General features: G+C 32.6%; 3 protein-coding genes across 6 annotated transcripts; 2 read left to right on the top strand and 1 right to left on the bottom strand.

The window, feature by feature from the left end:
• Positions 1–439: 439 nt before the first annotated feature.
• On the bottom strand, positions 440–5,840 carry LOC101252972 (BOI-related E3 ubiquitin-protein ligase 1). 2 transcript variants are annotated; one of them, XM_004236166.5, is made up of 4 exons: positions 5,572–5,840; positions 5,060–5,172; positions 1,548–1,909; positions 440–1,113 (listed from the first exon to the last, which is right to left on the bottom strand). In XM_004236166.5, exons 2-4 carry the CDS (start codon positions 5,166–5,168, stop codon positions 595–597), a joined length of 990 nt encoding a protein of 329 aa, XP_004236214.1. In that variant the 5' UTR covers positions 5,169–5,172; positions 5,572–5,840; the 3' UTR covers positions 440–594. The 2 variants fall into 2 exon arrangements, with proteins under 2 accessions (XP_004236214.1, XP_010318983.1); XM_010320681.4 differs by having other exon boundaries at positions 5,289–5,801.
• A 4,136-nt stretch (positions 5,841–9,976) lies between these two features.
• LOC101253271 (large ribosomal subunit protein eL42) lies at positions 9,977–11,657 on the top strand. Its single transcript, XM_004236167.5, has 4 exons — positions 9,977–10,138; positions 10,922–11,101; positions 11,262–11,336; positions 11,424–11,657. The coding sequence occupies exons 1-4, from the start codon at positions 10,136–10,138 to the stop codon at positions 11,481–11,483; spliced, it is 318 nt and encodes a 105-aa protein (XP_004236215.1). The 5' UTR covers positions 9,977–10,135; the 3' UTR covers positions 11,484–11,657.
• Positions 11,658–12,780: 1,123 nt separating this feature from the next.
• Positions 12,781–17,674, top strand: LOC101253575 (uncharacterized). Of its 3 annotated transcripts, none has more exons than XM_069295562.1 (9): positions 12,781–12,829; positions 15,665–16,016; positions 16,098–16,131; positions 16,224–16,451; positions 16,558–16,647; positions 16,738–16,803; positions 16,887–16,978; positions 17,078–17,125; positions 17,222–17,674. In XM_069295562.1, the coding sequence occupies exons 1-9, from the start codon at positions 12,823–12,825 to the stop codon at positions 17,337–17,339; spliced, it is 1,035 nt and encodes a 344-aa protein (XP_069151663.1). In that variant the 5' UTR covers positions 12,781–12,822; the 3' UTR covers positions 17,340–17,674. The 3 variants fall into 3 exon arrangements, with proteins under 3 accessions (XP_069151663.1, XP_010318984.2, XP_004236216.3); XM_010320682.3 differs by lacking the exon at positions 12,781–12,829 and adding an exon at positions 15,194–15,316; XM_004236168.5 differs by lacking the exon at positions 12,781–12,829 and having other exon boundaries at positions 15,349–16,016.
• The last annotated feature ends 1,147 nt before the right edge of the window (positions 17,675–18,821 follow it).

The raw sequence follows: 18,821 nt of genomic DNA, 5'->3' as shown, positions 1-18,821 counted from the left end.
TATATCACTATACATATTTAATGACTAGAAAGATCGTTTCTAACACAAACAAGGCCACCAATTAGTCAATAAATTTGACCCATTGCACTATAAAAGCAAAAACGCACTTGTCATCAAGTTAGGTTTTCCTCCTTGTTTAATTTCCTTCTCTTTGTTAAGATAAAAACAAATTAGTAGTCATTAAAGTATACATCACTCTATTTAGGATACTTAGAAAGAATGCATTTAGACAGATTGATGATATATATTCAAATACTTATGTTTAAACAAGGAAAAGAAATGGCTTCTTTATTCAAATACCATAAGCATCTTTGCCATTTTTGTCACTACTTGCAACTTGCAGGTATCCAGAGCAACCATTTGTCATAGTGAAGTGGTCCTCAATGCACATGCAAAGACTCAAAAAGAAGAGCATAACAAAAATCAAACAATGTGCAAGCCAGTTAAAAGATCATCCTTTGTATCAGCTGATCTGTATTTTCATATAGTTAAGGCATCCACAGTTCATGATTATGTAACATTACATAATTTAAACACTTCTTCAAAACACAAAAGATTATGATGAGTGCAAGTGTTCGTATATACGTACGTCTTTCATGACATGTAAACTTGAACACTTGCAGTCTTCATTACCTGGCATACTGGGCAACTATCAATAAACACTTCACATGCTTTACAAAGGCACAAGTGCCTGCATGGAACTAACAAGACATTGGCTTCTTTACTCTTGCAAGCTCTGCAGCATTGTGTATTGGCTACTTGGTCATGTGAACCACTTGCCAGATGGTAGTTTGTACTTGAGGCAGCATCATTTACTTCACTATCTCCACAGCCTTCCTTAGCTTGCATGGAACCATGGGCCATGGCCTGCTGAATATTGCTTTTCAGGGCATTAACAACAGACTCGTTGTACTTTGCTCTGTAATGCCATGACTGAGCTTCTACAGTGATCTGCCTAATTCTCTCTCCAAGCTCCCTGTTCTTGCGGTTCATATTGTCTATTTCAACATCTTTCTCATATAACTTCCTGCTAACTTCTTTTTGCAAGGAATTCAGTAAAGATGCTGTCTGTCGATGAACCAACTCCCTCATGCCCTTCATCATATTATCTTCCTGAGTTACCAAGGACGAATCAGAAGTGCCCAAGGACTAAAATTTCAATATAACATAAATTCAATGCAGAAAATCTGTCAGTATCTGTATCCACATCCAAGTCATTTCTTATACTCTTTATGCCCTAAACTATCAAAATTTGACCAACTCACAGATATAAGTTGGAGACCTTTGTGATACTGAAAAGATAGAAATGCTCCTACTTATGCTCTTACTCATATAATAAACAATATTTACAAGTCAATCCAGCATATCAAAGGATGCATAATAATGACTAAATACACGTCAACCCCTTTCTCCGTAGGTGTACAGATATCAAAAATGGATAGGAGAAAACCATAGTTCTTTTTAGGACACATTGTATGAGTTAATCCAGATCAATCAAAAGTATGATATGCCAACTTCAGACTAAGTTAATGAATACAATAAACTACCTGCACTTTCATGTAGTGATCAAATTCTTCCCTTTGCCTGTCAATCTCATATTTAAAACCACTGTCTATTGGTAGACGAGCAGGGAGGGATGCTTTCGTGTTTTCAGGAGCAGAAGTGACTGATGAATTGCGTTCTTTTTCCTCATAAGAAAGTCTAAGTCCAGTTGATACAGTAATTGGATTCAAAATACTTCCAGCTTGATCCACTTCATTCTGACCAAAGTTGTTGTTCAAGGATATCTGAAGCTTTTGCTGGCTATAGTTGGGTTCAACATCCCGGGCTCTTTTGGTAGGGCGAAGCGCAACAGATGGGTGATCATTGACATTGTGACTTATCGGGTAGCCACTACATCCAACGGTGACTGAACAAGAAAAAAAAAATGTATGTGAGATCAAGCAAAACGGAACTAGGAATTGTTAACACCCGTCAGAGTGGCTAAATATTTTACAGCAAGTCACTGTGGAAAATTATGCAAGTAGCAGCACCAAGCAAAGAACAAATCAGCACCATAATTCAAATAATAAACATAGAAAGAAAGCATTAATCTGATTAAACATGATATATGAGTGTATATGTGTGTGTGTGGGTGGGTGTGGGTGGGGGTAAGTATAATATTTAATATGAAAGATTAAAGCATCAGAGAAGGATCTAAACTACCATGCCTCTGGTAGATTTTAAAAACAAAGAATTCTACTTTTCACAAAGTGATGACCATATTTTCAGAACACAAAAATCACCTTTTATAATATTCACCAGCCAAGAAAACAGAGCTAATCATGGAGAGAAGTAGGACTAAATAATGCGTAATAGTTTTAGTTAAAGTACTAATTAACTGATGTTGAGTGTAGAACAAGTCTCATATACAATCAGATGACATCCAAGAAACAGTTTTAGCTATGTACTGATCAACTGACTCTTAGTTTAGAACAAGTTTCATATACAATAATCAGATAAACAAACAAAATGAGCATTGAAATCATCACAAGCATTAAGAGTAATCTGTTCATTAGCCCCCTTACCCAAAGGTGACTTTAAGTTTCATACAGTTTTTAGGTAAAGTCTATTAGTAAGACATCAATGATATTGTCGCAAAATCAATATATCATATCAACCAAAGTCATTACACTTTAAACTTTAACTGGAAGAAATAAGAAAAGAATATGAATGTGCTGCCAGCATTCATCTTGGTGAGTTATCATCTACATTGCAACCAATGTATCAACAACCTCTACAAGATTGAAATGAGCACTACAATGTAGACTTCATGTAATGTCAAATAAACAAAATATCTAATTATAAGCTAGCATATCACCTTTCAGAGAAACAATTACAAATCATATTTTAGATTAAACTCAACACTACAAATTAATATTGTTTGAGCCCTCGGCATTGTTAGGAAATGGTGGCATTGGAGGCTGAAGAGGCACAAATAAGAGATTGCCCAAGACACGAGAGGAGGCGGCTTTAGCTGCTTCGTCCTTAGATAACATTTCAACAAGAGCGTAACGTTTATTGTTTGAACTCATGATTATATGTTCTACCTCACCAAAATTACTAAATAACTCTTTCAATCTTTGGCAAGTATAATCTTCACCACTTTTACCCCAAGATACCTTAAGCACCTTTTCCTTGTCAACACACGTCTGGTGACTCTTTCTTTGAAAACAATATTTAACGAATTCTAGCAATTTCAGCTAGAAGTTTTATAGCTATTTGTTCCTCCTCTTCTAGTCGAGCCAAATTAATATCAGGTACAAAAATATGCTCTGACCTCTTCTTTCTACGCTTTGAATCTTGTTCTTGTTGTTGGATCATCTCACACTTCATACGGAGTACATCATCAAATAACCTCCTCTTTTTCTCATCCTTGAAAATGTCGTAGGAAGCCTTGAGCTTTTGAAAGTTGAAGTGAGCATTAATTGGATCATCGGGTTTCTTATCTGGATACAATTCAAATGCTCTCTTTCGATAGGCTTTAGATATGTCGATTTCAGAAAGCTTTGCCCCTTCCTCACCAGAGGGTAAATCCAGAGCAGCATAATAATCAACTTCAATATCCATGGAAGAATCCTAATTTGTATATGGAAGAAACTTTGGGTATTCTCGGGACTCATAAACAGGTTTGTTCTATTTTATAGGCGGCTTAATTAATTTTTCTTAATCCTACAAGGACTTGAATCAATTAGTTAGAACCTTGGAGTACAAGCAACTTCAATTCCTAATATATTTTCTATACCAACTTGGATAGCCTATTAAGTTTTGTGCACATTCGCCACAACTACTGCACCAATGGAAACCCCTTAATAATAGCCACAGATCAAGATTTATTTCTTGGAAAGTGAAAAATAAGATTGATCCGAACTGACAAAGGAACCCAAACTCCTTCTCTTCAAGTTTAAGATTGCTTACTCCAGACAAAGACTTCCAAAACATTCGTAGAAACTACCTCTTAATAATATCCGGGATTAAGAAGAACATGTGCAGATTAGAAAGCCTACAGCTGTTTTGGCACAAAATTATCTTATCTTTCTCAAGAATATAGCAAAAGGTTACATGTAATGTACCTCTACTCTTAAATAATGGCATACATGTTTAAAAACAAACAAAAATTAAATTGTTCTAAAATATAATATAATGTTGAAGAAAGAAACGACAACGAGACAGTCCCTTCAAGTGATCTGAACAAAAATAACAGACTACTATCATTTTATGTCCCTTGTATGCTTCGGGTTTAAAACATTAAAACGAGTCTTTTGCCTATTTAGTTGAATTGAACAATGCACGGAGTGATTCTATAAAATCAGCATAAGCTCAAAACCTTCATCAACACATACTCTTTACATGCTGGCTTCTTTTTCATTCCGGTGTATTTGAATTCTGTTCAACAGCCCAAGGACTTAGAACACATCTTTTGTTCTTTCCACTGCTTGAAGTGATTGTGTCTCCTTTTTCAGTCCCACTTTATATTTTAACAGGATAGACTAAAGATGCTAAGAGATGCTGGCATTGCAGGTCATCATTAGCATCAGCTAAGCAGCAATTTGTTTGTTCTAATTTCACCTAATATTTATGGATTAGACACCTAGTAACTCAACCAGTCCTAGTTCTTCACCGCATGCTTTAGGCATCGAGGTACTGAACGACCATGAAGAGAAGGCAATCTCCACATATGCCCTGGATCAACTCTAATTAATTAAGCACGGGCGCAATACAAGCCCAGCCCAGTTAGAATACAAGAAGTCTTTGTAACACAAATACAGGTCAGTTCATAACAATCTTCTAAAACCGATTCAACACCCTAGTCAGACTTCACAGCTCAAGCTAAAAAGTTAGGCATGGCAATGCTGAATGTGGAAATCCAAACACACAAGAAACCCCCCAAAAAAGCATAGAGCCTGTATTATTAATCAATCTACCAGATTCGTGACAAACAGAGGAAAATCATGAACCAAATTAGTCAGTATCATATTGCAAAAACATAAATCCTAATTGGAGTCAGCTGGAAACTCACCATCCCCAAACAGTTGCAGCTGAGGCAATGCAGTCATATCATACTGGAAACGATTCCCCTCTAATGAAGCCGGAAATAAACCGTTGCCACTGCTACCTTCTCCAAACATATTCCTGAAATTATAGCACAAGATAAATCCAACAACCTCAATATTCAACGAAACCAACAAGATCTCAATAAAAACCTCCAAAATCAATAACTCAACCCCAAGAATGAATCAAGAAAATACCCCTATAGATTGATCGATCCTTCAAACACCAAAAACAAGAAAACCCCAAGTCCTAAATGTCGATAAAAACTCAAGAAACAAGAAAACCCCAAGTCCAAAACGTTGATAAGAACCAAAAACAAGAAAACCCCAAGTCGTAAATGTTTCATTTAAACAACAGAAAACTCAAGAAACATCAAACACAAGAAAACCCCAAGTCCAAAATGTTGATTAAAAACAAAACAACCCCAAGTCCCAAATGTTGATATAAAAAAAAATAAACAAAAGAGAAGAAAATGGGTACCTGGAAATTAGATGTAAAAAAAGAAGAGAGAGAAGAATGGGAGCATAAGAATAGTAGATGGGGAGAAGTGATGGTGGTGGAGGTGTAATAGTTGTGGGGAAAGGTTTCGGTTAAGAAAAACGATTCCATTTGTTGGTTTTGGCGTTGGTATTGGTATTGGTATTGGTGTTGGTGATACAATCACAAGACTCACTCGTTGAAGAAATCTTCCTTCTTTCCTTTTTCCCCTTGTCTTTCTCTTTGACAGCTTTCTTTTCCTTTTCCCACCACTAACCTGTCCGTTACCCTTTTATTTACCTTTTTACCCCCAAAGCATTAAAACTCCATTTTTTTCGCATTCCAAGTATTATCCTCAAATTTTATATATGCCACTAATTTAAGAATAATACTTTGCAATTTGTAAAATAAATTATAAAGTGTATGAATATTTTACTACGAACGGTAGAAAAGTTGTTTTAAAAAAAAATTCTATTTGAATGTGAAAAACGAAAATAACAAAATATTGTAATAATAGAAATTTATTAAAATAATATTACAGTAAAAAGCAAAAGAAAATCATTAAAAAAAATAAAAGGATTGAAAATACGTATAAACTTAATGCAAACAATAGTTTAGTTATTAAACTATTGGCAGTTATAAAAAACATTCATTTAATTAAACTCGAATATATCATGATCTGTCACATGATGTATTAAATGGTTTCAAATTCTTGTATGAAAATAAAAAATATAAAAAACACTTCTAAACTTAATGAAAACTTAAAAGTATATTTCGTTCATGTTATAAGATAAAGATGTATTTAAGTTTAGTAGGTCAAGTAGATAAGTGTTTTTAAAACAATCAATAATTCAAAAATACAATTAATAATTTAAGTCAAATTTTAAAATATTTTCAATATTTATCTAATAGAATTATACTAAAATAAATATATAAAGCCAAAACATGTTAAGACGATGGATAAAATTAGCTTTAGTGACTAACATGTAAAAAGAAAATGTTACTCTATGTCTTAATTTATGGGATAAATTTTATTTTTCAAAAGTCAAACAATTTACGTATGATCTACAGTTTGCTCATAAACTCTTCGGTCTTTTTAAAATAAAATTTATACATTTATAAACTATATAAAAAATTAGTATATAGCTTGATAGTTAATTTTATCAGGTAAAATCTATACATTTATGGGGTGAGTGGTTAAAGGAGTAAGAAAAGGGCATTATAGTAAATGTATAAATGATGCCATAGTTACTTCTAAAGGGGTTCTTGTCTGCAGGTGGTGGTCGGTCCTAGGCCAACAACCATCCACCCAAAATATGACATTTACGAGTGGAATCCAAGCTCTCAAGCAATACTTTTTTATTAGCGTTTCGTTTTAAAATACTTCTCTCTATATTTATCGTATTTGTACTAAACGGATACACTCTAAATTTAAAAATAATTTAATTTACATCATCCATATATAACTTTCTTTTTTTTAATGATTAGCATATCTATCACACAATTTTTATATAAAACTTAACGGGAAATGATATTTCAAATCAATATTATGTTTTGAACTTAGACTTTTTTGATATCAAAAAATCTTTAATAGAAAATATCTTCGTATCGAATATCGTGGAGGTAAAAGAAAAAGTTGGAATGGGGGAGAGAACAGTGAAAAGGGGAAAAAGGAGATGGAAGAGACGTGAAGAATCCACGAGGAAATATTGGAAAAATGAAGAATGATAGGACATGTGGGAGTGATGATATAATGATGATATGGATCTCCGGGTGAGGTGGTGCCAGTGGAAGATGACAGAAGTGGAGTCTAACGAGTGCGGATAGAGTGATAAGTATTTTTTCATTCTTAATTAAGAACTTTTGAATTTGCATTTTCTTAATACGAAATCATTTTATTAGGATGCATTTTATTTTTTAAGGCAACTTTCATATATAGCAAATAAAAAATTCATATTTATATACTATATCAAAATTTGTATAATCGCGTTCCATAACAAACATAAAAACTGTATAAAATTCACTATACATATACAGTTGAGGTAAATTGTATAAAACAAGAAAGAGAAAGACACTTAGATAGATAATTGTATAAAAACGAAGTGTATAAAACGAATTGTATTATTATAAGTGTATAGAACGATTATATTAAATTTAAATTTGTATAAAATGAGAAAGAGAGAAAGACTAAAGAGACTTGACAAGGAATATACAATTGAATCGAATTGTATAAAACGAAAAAAGAGAGAAACTAGATACAATTTGAAAATTGTATAAAACGAGAAAGAGAGAAAGACAAAAGAAACTGGGCAAGAGAATATTTTTATCGTATAATTATAAGTGTATAGGACAAAAATATATGTACTTGCATGTGTATATACAATTTTCTCACGATTTAGACAAATAGAAACACAATTTATACATTTCGCTTCTGTTTGTATAAGTGAAAAATGCGAGGGTGGCGAGCGAGATTTGGGAGAGTGGCGAGCGAGATCTGAAAGAGTGAAGAGAGGGGAACAAAATATATGTGTTTATACCATTTTCTCTGCTTTATACAATTAGAAACAATTTTTATGCACTTGTGTTTGTATAAAAAGTGAGGAAACGAGTGAGAGATTGGAGGAGAGTGGCATGTGAGATATTTTGGAGAGAGGCAACTGACAATTTTTTACAAACGTTTGCTATAGAACACAATTAAATCAAATCCTAGCTACTCCATTTATTTTAGGTTATTAGTTTGCTATTATATACAATTTTTTCTATTTTTTATTATGAAATTTTTGACGAAAATTTAAATTTAATCAGACTCTAATATAAATATCGAATACGAAAGGAAAAAAAAAAATTATAAGTAGTGAGTAGACACGCATGTGAACATTATTAGTGTTAACCCTTCAAAGCAGCCGGCTGAGACCACTCCACTTTGTGGTGGGACCCTTTTGTAACGTTCTTCTGCGGGGGAGCCCCTAAGCATAAGGGATCCATTCTTTAAACAAAATATTATTAATGTTGTGTAGTGGGTGGCCATAGTTCTGGACCAATTTGAAAAATAGAATCATATTTTTTTAATTCTTTTAGATATTTGATTTGGAGATTGAGGTTTTAAAAGTTTTTTAATTTTCAATTGGATGTCGAATTTGATACTTTTAATAAAATTGTTATCATTTTATTTGAGATTAATAAATTCACATTACATTTGTTGATTATTAATAAAATTACATTAATATTTTTAACTAAAATAATATGATTTAAATAAAGTTCAAAATATATTTGGGCTCTTCCATTAAATCAATAATACAAAACTTATTCTTCAAGTCCAAAATCCTCTAAACTATTTGAATTAAAAATATTCCAAAAAATCTAGCTCACACATATATAAAGGAGCTCTCATAAGATTAAAAGAACAGGTAAATAAATACGTAAAACAATCATTGCCCTTTAGCGTTGATCAACAAAATTCTAGTCGCATACAATTGTCATTTTTAATCTTTTTTTTTCCTTCATAATATGTCTAAAAGTTCGTCATAATGTTTCATTTTTAATCTTTTTTTTCCTCTTCATAATATGTCTAAAAGTTCGTCATAATGTTTTTCTTTCTTTAACTTACATATTCGAAATGTAAAAGTTTTAATTGGTTAATACTTCCCCTTCATAGTAAAATTGATCTAATTACGACTATGTAGATATTTATCTTTGAATTCTTATGACAAATTGTTTATAACATGAAGACTTCATATACTAGCTTCCATTTCATTCCCCCCGCATTAATATGGCATGTGACGTCTTTATCGATTTTGCTACTCTCTTTGATAATAGATTTAAGATACTTGAAACTTTCTCTTTCTTGTCTGACATTTATAATGTGTAACAAACTTTCATTGCTTATCGATTTTATATGTTACATCACTGAACTTACACTTCAAATATTTATTTTGATTCTAACCAACGTAAAACCTTTAAATTCTAAATTTATCTTCAAAACTCTAGTTTAGCTTTAACAACGATCGCTATTCTTGTCTCGTCAATGTACACCGTTTATCAAAGCAAATAAATACATGTTAAAGTATTGATATCTGATGCAAGTTGCAACCTATCAAAACTAAAAAGTGATTCGTCTCTTCCCACTGTTTTTGCTCTAGTCTTGATTTTATCATATATGTTCTTCATAACTGAAAACATTCAAATTGATCAATTCCCAAATCAAACTTCACAGAACTTTTACCTAATCAAAATTTATTTGAGTATGATTTAAATCAATTAATTAATTGTAGCGGAATCAGATATTTTTAAAAAGGAATTTTAGAATACTAAATTTATAATTTGAAAACTCACATGTAACAGGCCCGCTTAATTAGTCCATACAATATTAAGCCCAATAAAATGTCCTCAACTATAGCCCAATAGATTCGGCCCACTAGCAGAGCCCACCCACCCCGCCTAATCGTTCATAACCCTAAGTCGGAGTATAAAAGTTATCATCTTCTTGTGTCTTGGGGCTTTCGATCGGCACCAGCTGAACGGCGATTGTGCTCTCTGCTATTTCTGTCTAACCTCTCGGCCTGCGAAAATGGTATTGCTTCTTCTTTCCGCCTCTTTGATTTCTTATTGATTTACTGTGTGATAGTAAAGTACCCATTCAGTTCAGAAACTGGATGAAATGATGAATCGTAAAGTTATCCAGTACATGAATCGAACGAGCTTTTAATTTGTTCCTCTTGTTTGCTGATATATAGTTTTTGTAGTTGCGGTTTTCGGTATTTATTCCTGATTCCTTGGTAGAATTGTACCCATTGAGCACATTTCAGTTTAATAATTGAATAGCAGCAAGTCCATATCACTATGCTGTAATCATGTAGGATTAATTATGGGCCTAGCTCAAGAGTTACATGCCCAGCGTAAATCCACTAAGTATGGTCTGGGGAGGGGAATGTAGAGTGAGGTAGAGAATGAAGGAGTTTTTTTTTTTATAACAAAGCAATGTTAAAAACAACATAAAAACACAACAGATAATAAAAAATAGTAATGAAATCATTAAGCATCAAGTGCAACTTAACTTTGATTGATGTTCTAGCTCCTATAATTTTGAAAGGAAGACTTTGTACTGAAATGAAATGAGCACCAGAATTGGAGACTGAAGGGTAGCCTATAGACTGTGTGCTAATGGTTTATTCTGTTTGATGAGGAACTTTAGGACACGAACATTATCATCGTTTAGAATATTTTTCTTAAGATATGTTATGATTTTCTCCAGTATTGTTGATTTGCTTTCTACCTGCTTTTGGCATGTAATAAAGCCTTCATATGTTCCATGTGGCTTAATATATTAATCTTTCATTGTGACTCTTTCTTGCAGGTGAACGTTCCCAAGACAAAGAAGACCTACTGCAAGTCCAAGGAGTGCAAAAAGCACACCTTGCATAAGGTGACACAGTACAAGAAGGGGAAAGATAGCTTGGCTGCTCAGGGGAAGCGTCGTTATGACAGGAAACAATCAGGTTATGGTGGTCAGACCAAGCCTGTCTTCCACAAAAAGGTAACATATCCAGAATAGATATGTGCATTCTCTTTTACAAAGTAACATTGATATACAAACAAATTTCAGCAAGTATGAAAAACCATTCACTGATTTAGCACTATATTTGGTCTATTGGTTAATGAATAACTGACCTCTTCCTTTTTTCTGATACAACCAGGCTAAAACCACAAAGAAGATTGTGTTGAGGCTGCAGTGCCAAGGCTGCAAACATGTTTCACAGCACCCAATCAAGGTTTGTTAATGGAATTTGATCACTGTTATATGTAGTAGTGCTTATTTTGCATATTCGGTAAGTTAAATCATTTTCTTTTTTATGCAGAGGTGCAAGCATTTTGAAATAGGTGGGGACAAGAAAGGAAAGGGAACCTCACTTTTCTAGATTGCCTCTGAAGTCATCCAGAACTTCCTTTTTTGCCTTCTCCTATGTTGCACTGTTGAATTTTAGATATTATGGATGTTTATTTTGTGTTACATTGTCTTTCAATAGATGATTTTGTGTTATGGATAGTTATATGGAGACCATATCTATATCTATATTCAAGTTTTTTGATAATATGGTTACTGTTTTAGTTATTGGATGTAGTTCTAATGTTTTTAGTTTATATAATAGCTATCTCCCTGATAAGGATTGCATACTTTGAATACATGGTGGTTTGGTTGATCTGGACTCACTCATCTTGAAAGATGCTGTCCTATGTCATGCATAAATCATCTGCATTGACTGTAAAGTTGAATGCTAATTGTTTTGGTTAAATCTCAGCTAGAGTTTAATGAGCTTTTTTCTTTGTTGGCCTTATTTGCTGGCTTTTGTTATTGAAGGTTTCGACTTTCTCAGATTGGTTTTCTCTTGGCTCCATAAACGTCCTATATTAATAGATGCTGTGTAGTCTCTCAAGACATCAAATCCTACGCAAAAGTGTAGCATTTTCTGCTGCAGGCGTAAGTTGAAATATACATGAACATTGTTTAAGTGCATCACTTGTGTTTAAACATCAGTTCACTTTACATACCCGTGCTATCTTTATAGACTTTTCAATCTCACTAAGTAAAGTCATCCGTGTAAGAAAGTAAGTCTTATCAGAAACGTTTTACCAATTTCTATTTCTACCTGTTTTTGTTGTTCTTATAAGGTCTCTAATTCTTTCTTAGATAATAGTTTTTAGGTATATATTCTCCGGTGATAATATATATATATATATATATATATATAAATATATAAGAAGTTCCATTTACAAAAACAAAGAAGCTAGCAAGGCCTATTTTTGAGGAGATAGTGATAGTGTCTTATCTTAGAGATTTTAGAAAAATGAAGATAGAAAAAAATATGTGAGATATTTCTTTCTCCCGTTTATTTTTTACTCCTACTAAAATGGGTGAGTTGTAACGCAATAAGTTATTCTTAAATCCATTTTCCGTCTGTCTAAATCTGTCCATTTGCCACCACCATACCAAGATAATAATGTTTCTCTTTGATGGGATTACATTTTAAAGGATTCTCTAGTCAATAATAGCTTCAAGGAACAAATTAGTTAAAAATGCTCAAATATATCTGTTCTGTTTTGTCATTCTTTTGGTATTTCTCTGGAACAAGAAGTTAACAAGTTAATATTTAGTTTGTCTTGTAAAATTAGTGATAATCTATTTAAGTTGTGTCATTTTTTCTAAAACTTGAGTAGCTTAATTTGGACCAGAGTGGGGTGCATCTTCAGTAACTTGAAATGAGAGGTTTGTCTCTCGAAATCTTTTTGTGCTTTTCCTCTTTCTGAATTTAAGAATAAGTAGCATAGAAACAGTTGATACATTATATTCTTTTGAAGTACAAAAACAATAACATGAAGTCATACGGGCAAATCTAGAATTTGAAAGTAATAGAGTGATTCGTGGATGCTTTATAAGACACACACATTTTCGCCTTTCTTCGTGCTAATCAAAATATATACATCATATTTAAGATATATACATACACATAAAAAGATAGTTTACTTTCATTTGGAACTTTACAATTATAAATATTTTAAGAGTTTTAATTATTTAAATTTAAACATAGAAATGGATTGATTTAGTGGGATATAGTTTTAATTATCACTTGTGTGACTAGATTACAAGATCGTATTCCGACAAAAATCACTCTTTAAATAGAGAAAGCTCTGTAATTAAAGTAATCATTACCAGACAAAGGTTGCTTTAAAATAGTAAAAAAACATAGTTGACATTTGGCTATATTATATTTTCTATAGATTTTTTTTGGTTAATATGTCTTATCTGTTTCTACTTTGGATCCGTCATAATTTGTAATTTAGTATCATGCGAAAAAAATGTTTTTTTTTTAAATTTAATAAAGGACCGGTAACCCATTGACCCAGTTAATTACGGAACTAATTTCCTCTCTTTGGAAGTTAATCATTGAGATTAAATTACGTTTCAACTACTAATGAGTTTCCTTTTATTATTTATCTTGAGATGGGACGGGTCTGAGGTCGGAGCCAGGTCGAGGGGTTCATAAATGATTAAAATTATATTTTATGTATATATAGTAATTGTTGAATTTCCTTCAACTTTTTTTTATATGTTTACTTTTACATATTTTGAATAATTTTATAAAAAATTCTTACTTCGTCGTTGGATGGAGGTTCATGTGTGAGTTTTCTTTAAGCTGCAATTTAACGCATGCATGTGCAAATTCTTGATGCGCTTTAAATAACAAGTTAACAACAAGACTTCATAAATAACATATACGAAGACCTTATCTCTATCTTGGTGGGTTTTTTCGAGAGGCACTTGTTCTAATAATCATATAGTAACAAGTACCTCCAAATTTATTGGAAAAAAATGAAGGAAGAAAAGACAAACTATAGTGGGAATATAGACTTTGAACTTTGCTTGAGAATCAAGCTTTAAGCCCCAAAACAAAGGGGACAAAAATAGAGGTATTTAATTGGGCCCTTCACCGACAAGAGTCCAAAAAATACCTTAAAACATAGGGCTTAAAGAGTAAAGTCTACGTATTTGGGCCTGATAGCGTGTACGCAATCCACATGACTAATTAACAATATGGGCTTAGGAGTGTGGGCCCTACCTGATTTGTCTTAATTTTCTCATTTCTTATGATTGAATTTTGAAATTTGAAACATCATATATCATGCTCTTTCCTTATTTGTCTTATTTTCACCTTTTCCCCACAATAAGGTTTTTGATATTTTTAAATGTTGACCATCTCATCTAAACGATTAAAATATTTGAGGGTATTCACTTATAGTTACTTCATTATACTTTTTAACATGTCCCCATCGTAATGTTAGATTATTTGACTGTTGAATTCAAAATTGAATATAAGATGATCATACGTTTCAATATTAAAGCCTCCAATGTTATAATGGTAGCACATTATTCCTTGAGAAAATCTCTATTATTTTTAAAAGAAAAACTCAATGGAATCTATCAGTTGGGAATATAAGATTAAAAGTTTAAGCAAATAACCCAATTATTGGACTGATGGGAATAATCACTCCAAATACTTTTAAAAAATTATGTATATTATAATAAATTAAAAAAACTAGTGAACATTGATCTTAAAGATGTGATTTAACAGTCAATAAAATAGTAGAGATTCATAAAGTCTCAAATTCAAATTCATCAATAGAGTTGACATGTGTTGCTATTTGGTACAATTTCTCATTGTGAAAGTTGTTCGAACACTATGATCATAACAAATTAAAAAAAATACAGGTGAAGATGACAAATCTGAAGTTTTACAATCATATAATTCCAAAAACTTTATAAAGAACATTATATATTTCTATATTGGAAGCTAACAAACCTCTTCTAGCATATACTTTTTTTTTTTTTTTTTGTGTTAAAAGAAAAATCAACTATCAATCTAAAAAAAAACTTTCCTTTCACCAAGACAGGTGGGTACTCCCCCCCCCCCCAATGACACCTTGGAATATCATAAAACTAAAAAAAAGCAACATATCCTCTATGTCTAAGAATTTCATATTTAATTTGCATGGGCATATTGGATTATAGACTAGTGACTAATCCCATTAGGCAAATCCTATTAGGATAACAAAATAAAGAAGCTTGTGCTCAAAGAACACCATTCTTTTTGTCCTTTTTATTTTTTCATGTTTTATTTATTTCTTTTTAAAAAATAAAATAAAAATTGATTCCTCCAAAGCAAAGAAGCAAAGCATCTATTCTTACACATCACCTGTAAGTATGCCAACTTTCCTTTGCTTACAATTAAGAACTTGCCATTCTTTTTTTATTTCAAAACATTATATTAAAATTATTTTTTTCAACCTATCTTTCTGTGCAAATGCATGCTGAAAGTTTGGAATCTCTGTTTACTTTCATATATCAAAATGTATATAGTGTCAATACCATACTACTACAGTTTCATTATATATAATCTTTAATCAAATTTGGGATTTTTGGGATTTCAATTCTTTGTATGTACTCAAATTGTTTTGAACAAAAAGAAGAAACATTCTTTAGTGTTGTGTTTTTTTGTGGACCCTTTGGGAAATTTTTGTTGTGATACAATGAGTTTTCTAACAGGAGCACCAAAAAATTCATGGCAACCAGCTATGACAGTTGATACAACAACATCAGATTACTGGTTGAATTGGAGGGTTACATTGTGTTCCATTTGGATTTTTGCTTCAATGGTTTTTGCATCAATTCTTATAACAAAGTATGAAGGACCTCGCGGTTCGAGAAATAGGAGGAGAGAAGAGGAGAAAGACTCCCCTGGCCTTCTGTATGAAGATGAAGTTTGGAAACCATGTCTTAAAACCATACATCCTGGTTGGCTTCTTGGATATAGAGTCGTCGCGTTTTTAATCCTCTTGTTATTGTTAATCATGAATGTTGTTGTTGATGGAGGGGAGCTTTTTTACTTTTATACACAGTAAGTATGTTTATACAGATGATTATTATGATCTATGAATCTTGCAAATATACTTATGTATTGTATTGGCTACTGAAACAGGTGGACATTCACATTGATCACAATTTATTTTGGGGTAAGTAATAGCAAGCAACATTGAAGTTGAAATCAATTTTTCCTTTTTTGTTCTGTTTTTTTTAATCGCGATTTCTTGTTATATCAATGTAGCTTGGATCTGTGCTCTCCATGTATGGATGTTATCAGTATCACAATGAAGTTGGTGGCGATGTAATAGGTAACGAGAGGCAAGATATTGAGTATAGTTCGCGAAGATTGTCTATGAATGTAGAGAGTAGCACTAGTTCAAATGTTGCAAAACAGGTAATGGAAAATGCAGAAGAGAGTTCTCGCCAAATTGCTGATTTCTGGGGATATGTTTTTCAGATAATTTTCCAGGTAAAATCGACGAGTAATTAAAACGTTTATGTTTGATCCTATGACAATGAATGTACAAGTTTTGCATATCACTAACTTTTTTTGTATTCCTGTTATGTTATGTAAGATGAATGCAGGAGCAGTAACGCTTACTGACTGCGTTTTCTGGTTCATACTTGTCCCAGTTTTGACCATTCGGGGTTATACTTTAAACTTTGTAAGTATTCTTCTACGTGGCTTTACTGTTATAGTAGATAAAGTTCAGAGACGTTTCGTGTTACTAATTGATGTTACATTTATGTTGTAGTGGATAATAAACATGCATTCGATCAATGTAGTGTTTCTACTTGGTGATACAGCTCTCAACTCTTTGGTAAGTGAACCAACTTTTCTCATTTGGTCTCAAAAATCATCTTCATAAGTTGAATGATTCTTATAATTTTCGATGAATTTCAGCGTTTCCCTTGGTTTCGAATTGGATATTTCTTTCTGTGGACAGCAGTTTATGTTGTTTTTCAATGGGCAGTCCATGCCTGTATGTCAATATGGTAAAAAAAAACACTCTTCTTTTACGAGTTGTAATCAATACATTTTAAGTTTTTTCTGTTTGAAACAACTAATGAATACTGGTTTTATTATGGAAACAGGTGGCCTTATCCATTTCTTGATCTGTCATCTTCATTTTCTCCTCTGTGGTACACATTTTGTTTAATGTCTACTGCATATTTTGATCTGTAAGAGATTTATGATTCAAGAAAATGAACCCCTCTTCTTCTGATTGAACATTTCAGGTATTCATCAGTGGCGGTGATGCACATACCTTGCTATGGCATTTTTGTTTTGGTCATGAAGCTCAAACACCATTTGTTAAAGAAATGGTTTCCTCACTCTTATCAGTGTGCAGGATGATGCTAAACAGGGATTTTATGCCTTAAAGGCAGCAAACTGTCCAAGGGAGAAATGAGAAAAGATTACAACAAATAGCAGAAAAGGCAACATGAGTTCAATTTTTGAACAACACAACATTGGTATTTGGTGCTTGTTTCCCCAGAAAAGGAAAAAAAGGGTAACAAGTAAAGGAAACAGAATATTACTTTTATGTAGCAAAATAGCAGTAAATATACAAAAAGAGAATAGAGGGATAGAGTTTTGTGTTTGCAAAATACATATGTAGAAACAAATATCAATAGTTCATACAAATAATTTATTATTCAATATATATATGCAACATGTTTACACTCTCATATCAAATACAATGAACATGCCACAGACAATGAGAAAGCTGTATAGATAGTGAAATGGCCCATTCTACTGTTGAAGATCTCCACTTTTCTAGTGTGGAAGTGGCCATATGTTGGGAAACAAAGAGCATTTTCAGTCAAAACTGAACTGATTAAAGTTACTAAATTTTTCTATTTTATGAGGAACACCAAAAGAAAGCATCAGACAGCTCTTTTTCATGCCCCATAAAAGTGAAATTAGTAAAGGATATCGAGTTTGTTGAGCAAGTAAAACTCGACCTTGCAGCACTCAGGCACGAAGAAAAATGAAGTTTGGATCGCATTCCAACACAACATACTCAAGCAGGTATAAAATCCAATTATATGAAAACAAGAAACATACATCAACCAGCTCTGAAGGTAAATGATAGCATACAAAAACTTCTGAGTAAAACAATAGCAAGTATGAGTATGTATGACTCAAAATTTCAAAGAGTTGGCGTTATCCAAGTTGGAGGACAAAAACGACTGAGGGAAACACCATTGTAGTGCGGCTGAATGCTGCCATCTGCTAAGTTGAACACCCAAATGTCAAACTCTTCTCCTTCTTTATATGCTAGGTATGATACAATATAATCGTCTGTGATATCGATACTGCTACCACGGACAAATTGGAGAAAAGTTAGACCAATTAATGCTGCCCGCTTGTATATCGATACTGTAACAGATCATTAGCATCTCTTTGACACAGAAAACACAAGAATTCAAATCCAATAACGGCAGGGATAAAAATAACTTATTTTTAACGGCAAGGGCAAAGTCAACCAATTAAATAAAATTAAAGGATAATTTTAACCCTTTTCCCAAGTAAAATTGGAATCTTATTTGCAGACGTTTTTTTTTCTTCTCCGTTGACTACTACAACTGATTTAAGAGTTGGGCTTTCGGAGCTTTAATCCTTAGCTCGAACAAGAAGATAAAGATAACTCTTAGAGACATCTTTTTTGCGTTAAGGTAAGAAACTCATCATCTATGTGCTCTAAGCTACTATCCATTCTATTCTAAGATTTGTTCGGGTGGAAACTGAAAATGAAAGATCCCAGTTGTACAATTGACCGAGGCATAACATGAATGTAACCAATCCGTGCTTAGAAAGATATGAAAGTCTACC

This window comes from Solanum lycopersicum, chromosome 3 (assembly GCF_036512215.1).
Source record: "Solanum lycopersicum chromosome 3, SLM_r2.1".
Taxonomy (NCBI): domain Eukaryota; kingdom Viridiplantae; phylum Streptophyta; class Magnoliopsida; order Solanales; family Solanaceae; genus Solanum; species Solanum lycopersicum.
The sequence above is the reverse complement of the archived record's forward strand: the minus strand, read 5'-3'. Positions and strand labels throughout refer to the sequence as shown.

Coding starts and splice junctions, on each gene's coding strand:
- LOC101253271 (XM_004236167.5), top strand. Junction 11,102..11,261: donor AGCCTGTCTTCCACAAAAAG/GTAACATATCCA, acceptor TGATACAACCAG/GCTAAAACCACAAAGAAGAT. Junction 11,337..11,423: donor TTTCACAGCACCCAATCAAG/GTTTGTTAATGG, acceptor TTTTTTATGCAG/AGGTGCAAGCATTTTGAAAT.
- LOC101252972 (XM_004236166.5), bottom strand. CDS start 5,168: ATGTTTGGAGAAGGTAGCAGTGGCAACGGTTTATTTCCGGCTTCATTA. Junction 1,910..5,059: donor GCTGCAACTGTTTGGGGATG/GTGAGTTTCCAG, acceptor TTTCTTGTTCAG/TCACCGTTGGATGTAGTGGC. Junction 1,114..1,547: donor ATCACTACATGAAAGTGCAG/GTAGTTTATTGT, acceptor TTGGTAACTCAG/GAAGATAATATGATGAAGGG.
- LOC101253575 (XM_004236168.5), top strand. CDS start 15,649: ATGAGTTTTCTAACAGGAGCACCAAAAAATTCATGGCAACCAGCTATG. Junction 16,132..16,223: donor TGATCACAATTTATTTTGGG/GTAAGTAATAGC, acceptor ATATCAATGTAG/CTTGGATCTGTGCTCTCCAT. Junction 16,452..16,557: donor TTTTTCAGATAATTTTCCAG/GTAAAATCGACG, acceptor ATGTTATGTAAG/ATGAATGCAGGAGCAGTAAC.